The sequence below is a fragment of the Agelaius phoeniceus genome, chromosome 3 (genome assembly GCF_051311805.1).
Source record: "Agelaius phoeniceus isolate bAgePho1 chromosome 3, bAgePho1.hap1, whole genome shotgun sequence".
NCBI classification, from domain to species: domain Eukaryota; kingdom Metazoa; phylum Chordata; class Aves; order Passeriformes; family Icteridae; genus Agelaius; species Agelaius phoeniceus.
Genome location: NC_135267.1, coordinates 54597640 through 54612546, shown reverse-complemented (window position 1 = coordinate 54612546; position 14907 = coordinate 54597640). Strand labels below are relative to the sequence as shown.

The 14907-nt window shown below is 41.2% G+C and overlaps 1 protein-coding gene across 2 annotated transcripts in view; it reads left to right on the top strand.

Moving 5' to 3' along the window:
* Positions 1-4622: 4622 nt before the first annotated feature.
* Positions 4623-14907, top strand: part of THEMIS (thymocyte selection associated) — a 71903-nt gene continuing 61618 nt past the window's right edge. For both annotated transcript variants that reach the window (XM_054629449.2, XM_077175273.1), the window contains exon 1: positions 4623-4713. In XM_054629449.2, coding sequence (XP_054485424.2) covers positions 4623-4713 — 91 coding nt within the window. The remainder of the gene's footprint in view (positions 4714-14907) is intronic.

Here is a 14907-nt window from a genome sequence, read left to right as displayed (position 1 = left end):
TCACAATAATTTTTATACCAAGTGCAAAAACTTGGAGCAGAGCAAGACTGCATTTTTAGAAAGGCAGATTTTATCTCTATCTGTGGACTTCAACTGATGGTAAAGCAGTATAAAATTCTGTGGGTAATGATCCTTGCTTTTTAACATGGCTCTTAATTTTATTTTCCAGCAAGATCTGCCTCTGCAGATTTGAAAAGTCCTCTACCCAAATTGACTCATCTTAGGGGGAATGTGAGAAGCAGCTGTCAATGGAAGAAAGAATATTAAAAAAAAAAGGAAAAAACCAACAAAACAGCTTTCTGGGGTCAGTGAAATATTCTGAGCAATGAGAGCTTTAGAATTTCAGGTAAAGTTAGAAGCAATTTTTGCAGGTGCTGGAGGATAAGTAAACTAAATGTTAGGCTAAAAAAGTTAGATTTCTTTGGATATAATTATTTCAGTGCTTATGAGCTGATCACCTTTGGCTTCATTGGGCAATAAATCCTATCCACCTATAGATACTGAAGGGACAGAAAAAGCTTTTACATGATGACCCACCTATCATACTGTAACTCCTGTTACAACAGTTCATGTTTCAGCCAATTCAGCCTCTGCACCTCTGTGAATAATCCATGTGTGCCATTGCAGGGATTCCATTTTTCCTCACGTTGGGCACAGTTTGTTCAAGCTGAGACCATCATCTTACATCACAAGGGCCATTGGGAGGGCACAGCTGTCAGTTCAGTGTTGAGCTTCTTGGGTGGGTTGCATGAAATCTGATTGATCAGATTTCCACAGAAATCTGATTGATCAGATTTCTGCTAACCACAGAACCACTGTGGGTTAGCAGAGGAAGACCACAGCTCCTGAAACTCTTTGTAGCTCAGCTCACCTCTGGAACAGTTAAATATTATACTATTCGCCTGACTTAGGTATTGAGACAGTAGATTCCTATAAATGAAGGGTGACAACATAGCTAACTACCCATAGGAATGGATGACCTGTCTCCCTTTCTTTGTCAGAATTGTTCTAGATGGTATCATGGAGTCCTTTATTTATTCAAGGCTTAAACATTCCAGGAGTTCCACTGTTCTCTTGGAAGATTATTTCACAGCTCAATGCACCTGTGTCAGGAAGGATTCCTTACAGCTTAGTCTGACTCTGTTTTTAATAAAGTCAGACTATTTTAATGACAGAAGGGCTGTCCACCTTTTTCCTGGTTTCAGCCAGGACAGGGTTCATTTTTTTAAAGCAGCCAGTAAGGGCCATGGCTAGGACACTGGGGTTTTTCTATAACACCTCACATCATTTCCAGGGGAGGGGAAAAGGGCCCCCTGCTTCCAAGGAGAAGGGGTTCCTTCTGGTCAAAAAAATCATGGCATCTGGTATTGTTTATTGTCTCAGGCTCTGTGTGAGCATTTTTACATGTGAATCACTCTCTCTTTTGTGTACTTTTATTATTAATTTTGTTGTTGTTACTGTTCATTTTCTTATTGTTGTTTCCAGTATATTGTTCTTATCTCAGTGTGTGAACTTTGCTTTTTTTGCCTCCAGCTGGAGAGCAGGGAGGGGAAGCATCACATGTTTTCTTTTATTGGGAGTACTAAATTGGAGAATATAATTCCTAAACCATGACAACCTTTCACTGAAAAAAAATATGCAAGTGTACTGCATTTCCTGCAGTATCTTGAATTTGATTCAAAAGATGGCACAAGCATTCCATATGAACCTCACTCACACCTATCTCCCAGGTCCTGACTGTTCTGAGTTTCCCTAAAACATTTTCCTCTTTGAAATTACTGTTCTGCCAGGTATATCAAATACATTTCCCTTACGTTTATAAGTTCAATAAATGGTGCATATATTCCTGTAGACATAATGCTTAGTTTCATACTTATGGGATTGTTTTAAAGTTTCCATTTTAAGGTTTCAACCAGCTCAACTAATGGCCACATTTATCTAACAAAACAAAAGGAATTTTTCTTAGTCAAGATCCTCCTAAGAATTTAGTCTGCAATATGAGCACCTCCCCAAAGGATCCCTTGTTACCAGCAGTCCATGATGACAATCTGATGATCTCTCACTCCGAGATCAAGGATGGTTTGGAGACGGCAAATTATTTTTGCACTTGGCCTTGCACATCAAACTGGAAAATCTCCTGCAGAGCATTTGGAAGAACAGGTCAGTGACTCTCATTTACCAGTCTTTGTGTTAGCAGATGTGGGGACTCTTCTGATAAAAAATGACCAGTGGGTAGCATTCCTGATTTAAATTGCAATTTCAGACAAGTGCATTTCTAGTTCCTTCCTTGCAGCTAAGATAGGTGATTTTGTTAGGTTATGTGATGAAGACTGGCTTCTGCACACACACACACACAGAAGCACAGAGGAATAACGGTGGATAGAGGAACTCCAGAGTATTTCCAGGGTATTCCCAGGCACATTACAGAGGCTCTGGGCTTCCAGGGATGCTTGCACACCCCAGTAGCTGCAGGATCAGAGGCCACTGGGTGGACTGTGCCTAAGTTCAACTGCTGGAGGGATCCCCACTACATAAATACATATGTGTGCATTTCCCACTAATACATCAAGCAACCAGAAAGGGTGAGAGGACCACTGGGGCTTGCTGGGGTTAGTCTGGCAGTGTATTTATGTGTATGGGTGCTGTATATGTCCGTCTGTCTGTGCCTATTGGAAACACATGCTGCTTGCTGGCCATGGCAGCAGAGTTGCAGTTCCCTTCTACATGCTGTTGGGCTGCTGGATTCAGCAACACAAGCCAGGTTTTGTTCTGAATTTTTCTTGTGTGAAATCCGTGTCTGTTAGTGCATTTGCTTTGCTGGATTCAAGCAATTTCAAAAACATTTATTAATTTGTGTGCATGTTTGCCATCCATGTTAAATGTTCTTTTGTGGTGTTGCTCCTGGCAGTCTTACCAAAGTGAAGAGCCAAATACAAGTGAATTGAGGAACTATAGAAATGGCCTTAGGGGCTCTTTATCCATTGATCAAAACAATGTGTACAGGTAAAGCCCAGCTGCTGGCACAATACCTGACAGCCTCGGGAGCAAGAAAGTTGGCCTTGAATCGCTAGAATTGCATACAAAATCTTAAAAATACAAAGATGACCCACTGAAATAACTGAAACTATTCACACAGTTCACTGCTTTGTGCTTGTAAGATGCAGCTTTTTACCATATGGGTTTTTGATTACCACTGAATACATGTAATTTCTCCACCTCTCTCTCAAATTACATTTGCGTAATTTAAAATATGTTTCCTTGTGAGGGAGAAGAAGTTATGTATTGTATTAAAATAGTTGATGAGTTGTTGGCTGTGCATGTTCTCTAGGGTGGCTTTTACTCCTAGATTCAAAGCCCAGTAACTCCTCTTCCCTGCAGCACCTGCAGCACTAATGACCAGCAATAGTGAGTTCTGCACCTGGAGACTCCCCTCTTATAAAATACATTTCACATCTTCTAGAAAAATAATTGTTAAGACCAAGTTAATAAACTTTTCAGACTCTGTAGGTAGCCCAGCACCTCAAAAGCCAGTGCATCCCCTTTAAGAGTTTGAGAGTTTTAATTGTAAACTTCTAAATACGTGAATAATATAGTCTCCTGCAAAATACTATATACAGAGGAAATGAAGCTAGCATGCTTTTTGAAAATAAACGGTTGATTATCTTGCTCACTATCTTGTCACAATGTCATGCTTTCTACTTTTCCTGACCCCTCAGGGAGACAGGAGACCAGTGAAAAAAACATGAAATCAGAGTCACATCAGTTTTCCTCATGATCTGAATCTGCTGCTCATTTACTATGGCCTTATTCTTCAGAAGAGTCCAGCTGAAACAACAGTGCTTGATCAAGCTCAGATTGGCAGAGCTAGGATCAGTGCTGGGGGCTGTCACCAGTGCAGTTTGATTTTCACATGGTGCTGTCTCTTAAAATTCTTTTCCAGCTGAAGCACCTCAAAATCAAATTCCCACTAATGATAGGTGGCATAAGAAAATGTTGCCTGTTTTGCATAACAATATTGTGTTTAAATGTCCATTTAGAGGATGAAGTAATTTGTATTCTATTTGTATATCTTAAATCCAGATAAAATATTTAGGACTTCATCTCTTTTCTTCAAGGGCTATTTGTGGTTTTGAAGTGAACAAACACCAAACTATTTTGCTGTGTTCCAGGAGGGGGAAAAAAACCCCAAAAAACAACAAAACAACAACACCCCACCCAGATATGTGGCTTTTTTTCCCACTCTAGGCTGGGCTGATGTTCAGTGTCTTCTTTTCACAGGGTCAATAACTATCACTGATAAAATTTTGTATCAATCTCCCTTTCCCCTTTGGAGCCCAGTACCCACAGCAACCTCCCACATCTCCCAGCCTGGCACTGACCCTTGGTGGATGTGGGTGCCAGAACCAGCTGAAGGGACCACCAGCTGCCTCACTCTGCTCCAGCTGCATCTATGGGAGGAAGCAGCCACAGAGGGAAGGAAGCAGAAGTTCCTCCCCATGCCACTCCTCCCCTCTGCTGTGGAGCTTCCGAGCACTGCATGCACCAGGCTGAGAGTGTTGCTACCTTGGGAGCTTCTCAGTGGTGTTTACTTGCCAAAGCCACATGCTACAGTGCTGCGGACCATGGCCTCTACCCTGCAGAAGTTCATTCATTCTCTGGACCTCAGAGCCCTTCCCAGGGTCCTCCAAATCCAGTCAGGCATCTATTGTCAAGGTAAGCATCAGATGTTTTCTGGCAGGGCTTTGCAAGCCTGTATTTGACATCAGGTCCCCCTTCAGACTGAGTGTAGAATGGGGGGAGGCATAGGAAGGATGCTCATGGAGTTGTCTCCTAGAAGTTTCCCACCAGCTGAAGAATGAGTGTTTCCAAAGAATGGCTTTGGAAATGCCTTTGGTGCAGCGCGCACTCGGTCTTCTCACTGGCAGTGAAAAAAAAACTAGTTAGTCCTTATCATATCCTAGAAAGAGTACTGGACTAAGACATGAATTTCCTTGCATTTACACAGAGCCATCAATCCAGCAACTGCAAATCACCTCACAGAGGTTAATTTATTTAGCTCCTCTTGGACTTCTGGGGCTGCTGTGGAGAGGTCTCTTCTGTCTCAGAAATAAAGAACCAGGGAGTCTGGAAAGTGACCATGAAGGACCATAAGATTTTCCTGAAATTCTGTCCTGTATTTGGGGGCACGTCAAGTGTGCAACAATGCAAAGGAGTTGGTATGAGCTGGACAGGAGCAACACAGGGGTAATATTTTACTGGGTTTTCCTGCTGCAGATCTATTGTTATGATGGTTTTAGTGCTCTGCTTGTGCACAAAACACACTTGAAAGTTGTGTTGAAGAGAATCCTGTTAGAGGGAAAAATCTGCTCTTGGTTTGGGCATGGACTTTGTTCAATGACAGTGAAGATGTCATGTCAAGCCCATGTATCAGTCTAGAAAAAGTTACTTCCATACCACTGAGAGAGAAAAACTCGGGTTCAACTAATAAAACAGAGAGGGTTTCATGAAATGAACTGAAGTCTGCTTCAGCTTCAGCCAAATACCCGCTTTGGAATCCACAACATCTATCTTTACATCAATCTAAGTATTTCCATGCTGCACCACAGAAGGAGAGAGGAGGTGGCCAGAGTCTGATTGGCAATCAGTATCTGTGGCCAGAGTGGGTGATTTTTCCCTCCATGACAACAGCCTCTTTGGGCAGAGAGGAAATGGGAAAGGGCATATTGAATTTGTGATGGTAGAGTACTGTCCATGTGCTTCTGATTGCTCATCTTGGCTGCCCTGGAAACTACCTATGAATAATACTGATATATAGAAAAAGTGTTCTGGGAAATAAACTTAACTAAAATAACCAGAAACTTTTGAAAATATTGTTATTCTGAACTTTGCTATGTGGCCTGTTCAAGTTTTATCTTTTAAACTACATATATATATTTGTATATATACAAAATGCCATGATAAAATGATGGTAGCCCAGCTGTCTGCAGGTTTCTGAGTTCATGCAGTCTGCATCCTACTGCTCATGAATGGTAAAACTTATATCAGTACATTTTTGTAGCCAGAGTATTTCAGTTTGTGATTCTCTATGCTGTCTAAACCCTTCATTTTCCGGAGGAGAAAAACACTGGTGAGTAAGCACACAGACCACTCTGCAGCAATTCCTCATATGTGAAAGAAAAAGTCTACTAGCTGTTGATTAGCCTTGGGAGGAGGTGGTATGTGCTCCTGAGAATATTAGCATTAAAAAGCGACAGCCCTCGTACTGCTTCAGTGCTTTTTTGGCCTTCAGCAGCACTACCTCTTCCTGTCCTCTGCTCCTGGTGGCTTCTCAGCTGTTCTCACATATGTCCCGCCAGCGCAGCAGCTGCAGCACCGACAGCCATGCACGAGTCTCTTGTTTATACAACAAGCAATACTGATATATTCTGCTTGGCTCCTTGCCCTCACAGCCACCATATCCCAAAAAAATATTCGCAAGTACCTAGGAACGCAGATGTCCTGTAGTAGGCTTCTGTGTGTTCCTCTTCTTCCTTGCTTCAGAGGAAGATTGAGATGCTCAAGACACTTGGTGCCTGATAGGTTTGCAGGATCTAGGGCTACAAAAGGTCTTCTCAGGCCAGGCCCTCACTCCCTTTCTCTTCCTTCTTCCCTGAGCTCTCTGTCTGTGTCAGATCTTTCCTGAATATTTTCCTTCCTTCTGTACCTGGCAGTTGGGGTGAACACATTGTTCTGTGATTGCATTATGATTTATGTTACATTTTCTGTTGAAAGACTAGTGCTTCAAAGAGAGTCTGGAGTAACTCCTGTTATATTGCTAAACAGGAGAACGGCCACTTTGAGCACTTCAAGTTCCCATTAGGACAACCACTCTTTAGTCCTTCCTCAGGCAGATCCCTCTGCCCCTGCACCAACCTTTTTTGATCTCTCTTACCCCATGCAGTCCACCAGCAATCACAGGGTGGGTAATGGCAGGTCTATCAGCAGGGAACATGGGTTTATTGCTCTGGCTGCTGGGACCAAATCTGAGCATTTGTGCACTGATTGTAATAGCTCCCAAATGGCTACACAGTCAGCCTGGTCAGCTAAGTGCTTTTGTGGAATAGGATTTCATAGGAATCTGTAACCATTCTCAGCACAACCTGCAGACAGTAAGGGAGAAGATCAATTGCTAAAGCATTACATGTGATCGTTTGAAACTGATCAATCAACAGGGATACTTAATTCTCCTGTGTAAGAATTCTAAATAGGAAGAATTTTTATATATGTAAGTGTTAATGTATATTCCATCTTCAGAACCCCCCCCAAAAAGGGCAAGTTTTCTTTACATAGCATAGGTAGGTACATAGACTGGCTAATGGAGTAAATGATGGTCTATTACATCCATTAGAGCTGTCACCTCAAAGCTGTAGCAGCCAGCCAAAGAAGGCTACAGCAAGATACTTGATAATAAGACAACACGGTATAATTGATTCACTGCTCTTCTCTGGTGCTCTGTGTGCTGTAGGGATGAAACTCTCCATTTACTCTATTGGAAGCAGCATTTTCCACACACTGGACTTAGGTCTTATGATTTTATAAATATAGGACTTGCAAACTAGCCTTACAGTTCCTGACAGATTTTCAGTACCTCTGGAAGCATAAGGAAAGTTTAATGCTCTGTGAGGATGAATGTTTTCCATGTGGTGAGGTATTTTTATTAGAAGCTGCAAAGTCAAGCTCCAGGGAGAGAGTGGGAATTTACTTGCCTTTGGCAAGGTAACATCTCTGAAAGAATCCATTCTGCTTCTTTATCCATGTTACACCAAATACAATCTAGGTCTCTCCTTTCATACCCTAGCCTGCCTGCTACTGTTCCCAGTGGAGAGCAAGTAGAAAACATATGCTGTGTGCACTCATTCTACCATTAGTCTCTCTACTGGCCTATAAAAAAATTATGTTTCTGCTGATACTACTGGAATGTGATGTATTTAACTGTAGTTCCCCAAACTGCAAATGGACACAACTTTATAGACCCTGCTTCTACATGGAATACTTTCAGCTAGAAAGGCTCTGGGCAATCAAACTTTCACTGTTGGTAGTGGATACTATGTTTTAGATACCTTTCTCAGGAAGTTCTGTTGCTGTTAACCTCTCTGTTCTGGGCATGAAGAAGAGGAAAGCATTTTCCTTGAATTATATCAGTGATTTTCATGCTTGGACTTTAGGGTTGGTTGAAGCCATACCAGTTTGCCTCTAGGCAGAATAGTCAAGGTTGGAGACTCTTGTTCACACTTCCATGTTTCTATCCTGCTTTGGCTCCAGCTGTGTGGGGCTGCATAGTCAGAGACCCAGCCTGCAGCCATCACCTACCCCTGTCTGCCACTTTGCAGTCAGAAATGTGGGGTGTTAGTAAGAGCCCTGAGTTCTTCCAAAATGCTTTTCATCATCATCAAAAGTCAATCCAGAAGCAGAGAAATTATCGTCATCCCTGGTTTGAGAACAGAAACACAGATGAAAGGAGATGGTAGTTCTGCAAATGCCAGGGATGCCTGTCAGGGCAGTTGCTCTGGACTCTGTAGCTGTAATGTCCTTGCTACAGAAACTGGACTGTACTGCTGAATCTCTGAAGGGATTAGGAAGGATGATTATAAAATGAAAGCAAGTCTGCCAGATACAAATAACTTGGTAATCAGCACTGATTAGAAAGGAACTACAGTGCAGACTGAAGTACATGCTAATTTAATAGCTCATTAAAATATGTTATTAAAAAATTAAATTGCTGAAACTCCATTGGGAACTGATTTGATTGATCAAATATCTTTCTTTGAACATTTTAGTAAATATTGATACTTAGTGAGGTAAACACTGTCTGACCACTGATTTTTATAGATAGCATGCAAGTGTAGGCTTTCATTTTTATGTTGCAAAAATTATGTCTATTTTAATACTAATATAATTATTTTATGGGCAATTGAATTTAATATTTTGCAGGCTTAATTTAACCAGTGTCAAAACAGTAAAAAGTGCCAATTTTAATTGTGAAAAATTAAGAACCTCTCAAGGCACCTCTTCTGTTGACGTTTGTTGTCATTAGCCTACCCACAGTCTTCCCATTCTTGCCCCACCTAAACACACACATCATTAATGGTATTCCCCCATTTCTTCAGGGGTTGAAACTTGCCGGAGCATGGGGAGGGTTTGTAGCTCTGCTCTGCAGTTCAGTTATTTGAAAACAGGATGTGTGTTGTGTAAATTGCAGTTCCAGGACATACCCTCTTTTACAACAGGCCTGTGAAACACAGGAAACTCTGTGCTCCTTCTCTGAGGAGAAGGGAACTCTAAGCCAGCAGCCTCTGCCTCTGCAGCCTGGGTATGCAAGGAAGCAGCGTGCTGTAGCTGTGGTAGTCCAGTCTCTGGGATTCAGGAAAGTGCCAGATCTGTGCAGGGAGGAAATACTGGGAAGAGGCAACTGTAGGGTCACAAGTACATCCTTGGTTAATGTCCTTCCAGACCTAAGGGATCTAAAGATTCTTAGAATTGACAGGTTGGGATTCCTCCTCTGGACTGATGTTTGGTGCTCTCTGACAGCTGCACCAAACATCTGAGGATTGCTGAGAGGCAATGCCAAACAAAACCCTTGCGTGAATAGTTCCATTTCAAAACTCATTTTGGTCAACTCTAAACAACATGACTCATGGTTCCTCTTGCTGACTACTTATCCACATTCGCTCGCTGTCTCTGCAGTTTTGGTTTCACTCTCTCTGCTTCTGTGGCTGGAAAATGGCATCTTTCCAGCATGCATTTCTGCAAGCATTTCAGGGAAGTGATGGGCTCTGCTGATCATCAACAGAGTTCAAAACAGTTGTTGACCCTGTTATTGTAGCTAGGAAAGCTGAATGCAAAAGGAATCCTTATCTATCCAAACTCAGCTGCCCTGAGTCCTAATTTAGGCAAGAAATGTCTCTCAACACTAACAGTTCAAAAATGATCACATAGGGTACAACTATTTTATTGTTTCTAAGCCAACCTAGAGAGAACAATTCCTTCTCCCTTGTCAAGTATGATAAGCCAATGAGTTGATGAAGGCTAGGATATGCAGTCTATAATATGTATGGATAAAACAAGCAAACTGCCTCTTCAGGATTAATAAAACTACTTTTTCTTACAAAAAGCAGCAAATAATTTAAACAGAGGCTGAACATAAGACAGCTTTGATGAAGATAATTAGGGCTGTATTTCTTAGAGGTGAAATATCATTAAAAATTATTATCATTCTCCTAATTTACTATGTGGATTCTCAGTGGAGTGTATGCCAAGGGAGAACTGCTTGTGAAATTGGTGAAATTTGTGGTACAGTGCTTTCACTTACTAATTTGTGTCTTTTTTTTTTTAAGATAGAGAAGATTTTTTAAAGATAGATAAACATATCAAAAAGTGCAAGGGTGTTTTCCTGCGAATACAGTTGTTTCTGTTCCTCTTGAGTGATCAAGTAGGAACAAGAGCCTTAAGTACAGCCTAGTTTAGATTCTTTTTTGTGGTCATTAGTTGGAGCATATTGGTAAATTTTCTCTATTAATACAAACCACTGAAATTCTCCTGCCCTTGTTCAAGCTGCTTCAAATGCCTGTTTGATTCTAAACAAGAAAGAAAGAAAGTGTTCTTCAATGGATGTGAGAACAAACCCTGATTTTTTTGGGTCAAATATTGCTCATTTTATTCATACTGCTGCCCTCAATGGAATGACTCATCCAGACACAGTGAGAAAAATCTGACCCTGGGTAGCTGGCACTCAGGGTGAAGCTGATTTGAGGATCTCCTCTGAGGGGATTTTCTTTTTGTGACATTCAGTTTTGGGCCTGCCCGTGGATGGCACAGAAGGTAGGAAGAATACCCAAAATGCCTGGCTTGTCTCAATGCAGGGGTCAACTCCTTGTCTTGTCTTGCTGAAGCTCCCTCAATGTGTTGGTGTCCTGCAGCAGAGAGCTCCCCAGCAGTCATTGCACTTGGGCTCCAGGGATGTGAGGAGGAGGAGGAGGAGGTCTGCAGCAGGAGGGGCCCTGTTTGCCTTCCCACAAACCTGTAAAAAACCTGTAAAAGTACCAAGATAGTTTTCACAAACTCAGGCTCTGGAAAGAAGAAGGGACAATCATGTTAAATTGCATAGGAGGGAAGATCCTGGGGTAAACATCCCACGATACACAAGCCCATGACCACACACTGTTTCTGAGCTACAGGGCTTTTGTGACAAAACTTTTTCTTGAAGTACCTGGTGATGTGTTCATGAAGGAACATGGCATTTGTCCAGGTCCACTGTTTCTGGTTAAGTCCCTTGGACACACAGAAGTGGCACAAGGAGCGTTATGCTCTGATCTGAGTAGAGAAAAATGCTTAAACATGTTTCCAGTTCTGGACTGCACCTGTGAAGTGCTCAACACTCTGATCTGATCCTGCAACTCAGTTTGAGCAGCCTTCCTAAACCTCATCTAAAAAATGTAGTTTTCTGTTGAACATATATGTGAATGTACATATTAAATTCAAATTAATTAGTGCTGTAAAGAAAATTAATAAATCCAAATAAATCATGACCAGCTATAACAGTGACTAATGCTGTTCAAAATCAGGTTTGGGCATTGTCTTCAATGCTGTAGTAATTCTGACTCATTTGGGTAAACCCAAATAAAAGGTCAAATTGGGAGCTGTGGTTTTACTTGCTCTTTCCATTATAGTGGGTGCTGCGTGCATAAAGCTCTGCTGCCACATGCAGTGTGTGAGCCTCTAGATAGATGAGAATCAGAAGAATGCATTTATTAAAAAAATGGCCATAAACTTATCAGGAAAGTATAAATCAGACACCTCAGAAGTAATTTCTTTTTAAAGTCCATTATGATTGAAATGGCTTAAAGCACTTGACATTTAAAGTTTGACTTTATATGGCAAAAGATAAATCTTAATGGCTTTTGTTTTTTGATGGTTTCGCGCAGGCAAAAATCAGACCCTTCACAGCCTAAGTAGGTATGATCTATGTAAGATGCATCCTTGCATAGTCTCTTTTGGAAGATTTGTGTCCCAAACTGATCCAACCTAAAGATTTTTGCTGCTTAGGACATGTTAAAGAGAGAAGAGGTTTTTGAAAGCCCAATAAGTTGCTCTGACACTTGACAAAGGATCTTCCACTCGAATTCACACTGCCTTCATGACCACTGCTATCCTCAGGCATCTGGAGCACTGTGTGGTCACTGGGGAGCTGGGCTCACCTGCTCTCAGTGGGGGCACCTTCTGGGGTTAGGAAGGGAGGGGTGGATAAAAGCCATGCTGGTGTTTTATCCTGTTTGCAGCCACTCTCACAGCCTGGGGTTAGAGAGAGAAGCTGGGGTATGCTTCCTTCTTTGCCTGTCATTGTGCATGATTTCCAGCTTCTTCCCTACAAGGCATTGGATTATTTGAGTTTAGTGGGGGAAATTCAGCAGACTGCTGAGCGCCTTTTTTGCTCAGGAGATATTTGACTGGCAAAAAAAGCTACCTAATGTCTCCCCATCAGAAACTGTTTGCTTTTCCTTCTGCTTAATCAGAGTATAAAATGATTTAAATGATTAAGCAAAACTCTCCTCCTTAAAAGTTTAAAATAGATCTCTTTTCTTGCCAAAGAGCATAAACTCTGAACAATTGGCTAGCCCTCAAATAATGCCCATAAAGAATGATACCTTTTTTTATCGACACTAATTATAGATCCATTATGCCCTTCATATTACTTTGAGAGTCTGCAGGAGCCTTAATAAAACTGTGATTTCAGCTGAGCTATGTTGTAGGGGAGAATGGGCTATTGTAATTCTGGCTGAATGGCTGCACCAGGGCATGGAGCCTTTATGTGAAAGCAGAACCAGCCCCTGAAACAGAGTCACCTCTGATAGTGAAGACAGCACCCATATGGGCAGCTGATGACAACTTAATAATGGAGAAAAGAGCACTGGGAAAAGGACATTGGGACAAAGTTCTACTCTTTCAGGAGATGTAGGGGGATCTTTCATCTCCCCACTAAGCAGCCAGGCTCCTGGTTCTTTGGATCTCCTTTCAAAGGCTGCTCAGCCTGCCAGCTGCAATGAATTCAGTGAGTGTTACTGAGACATGAAAGAGAAAATATTTTCCTTCAAAGATTCAAACTCATGGGACTAGGCAGTCAATGCCTAGTGTTTGGCCTCCAAAGCGATTTGGTCTTTTTTAGGGAAAAAGCTTGGTCTTTGTTTAAAAAAAAAAAAAAGAAGAAAAAAAAAAAGAGGGGGATACTTGGAAGCACTTAGCAGCACCCTGTATCAGACAGGCTGTGAGACTGGGAGTCAGCCAGCCTGGGCTTGGGCTTCACCGCTGCTGAATAATCCTCTGTGCCACCTTAGTCAAGTCTTTTGTCTCGTTTGCATCGCTCTCCCTGGCCCTTCCTGCTAAACTGCCCGGAGGCATTTGGCAGAAAGGAGCTCCATCCCAGTGATGTATTACTGCTGTTTACTCCCGGCCCTGACTGGGAGCCGTTTCTAGCAGCATCAGTGAGGCGTTCACTCTGAGAGCAGTCACCAACGGAGCTCCAAGCTGCTGGGAAGGAAAAGGGACAAATTACTGAGATATTTTATTTTTTCACCTTGTGCTATAAAATATTTATTTCAGTGGCACTGTCAGATGCCCTGACATTAAGAATGATATCCTCCATCTCAGGCATTCACTGTATTTATATTTTATATTGCTGTTCTTAATACAAAAGTGCTCTTCTTGTACCTATAATGAGAAATAAGTCAAATAAAGGGCTTATGTTAGGGAGGATGGTGGTGTGGCTGCTTAACATTTTAGGAAAGATGGAGGGAAAAGATACTGAACCGATTGTGACACTTGCTTTGATCTGATCATGGTGGTTGATAACACAGATTGTTGAACTAGAGATGAGCTTATGAAAGGATATAAATGTGCTTTTTATTGAACAAAGTAACATTTCAGAGCAGGTTCTTTCAAAGTCAACAAGCTCTTTAATTACAGCCTTCAGGGGCATTGTTTGATCACTGTAAATAAGCTGCTTTATTCTGGGTTCTGCTAAAATGTTGGTTTGGGGGGTTTTTTGCATTATATTGCATACATCTTTCTCAAATCAAAAGATCCTTTTCCAAAGGCTATTTGATTTACATTTTCAAAGAGTTACATTTTCTTTGTGACTTGAATGGGAAAAACAAAGTTATTGTTGAGCAACAACAAATAAATGTTAAAAAGTGCATTTTAATTAAAATTTTATTTTTCAATATATTGTGTGAGGGGTCCATGTTACACAGCTGAAGTAAAATCTCTCAGGGTCACATTGTCACAAAGTGGGAATTTTCAAAATGTTTTAAGATTAATTATCATGGTTTCTAAAGGAAAAGTACTTTTATTATCCTTTTTGAAAGCTATGCACTTTCCCTGGCTCCCTTTTACCAGCACAAATATTTGCTGCAAGTGCCTAGGTAACATTTTTCTTGTCTGAATGTAATCTTCATTGTATTATTCCAGGCAAACTGCCAAGCAGGGGCTAAAATCAGGGCCAAAGCAATCTAGTTGCAGACAAATATGTAATTAAAATCAATACTGTATGTGCAAATGTACCCCCAAAAATGTGGCTGGCAGATTTTAATTTATTTTTTTTTTCTAAATCCTAGTATTGATAAAAATGAGGCTTCTGCAATCATGGTCTCAGACAGTTAGCAATCATCCACCCAACCTCTCATCCTCATAATCTTTCAACCTCTTGGCCTATTTCAAATAAATCTGGTAATACATGTTTTACTATTGATAAGCTGTTGAAAGTTGGTCTCTGATATCTTAGATGGAAAATGTGGTGGCATACCTCCACTATTCCATTATTATATGATCTATCTATCCAACTTCTCTTCTGCAAAAGAAAATTACTATCCTGTGGTC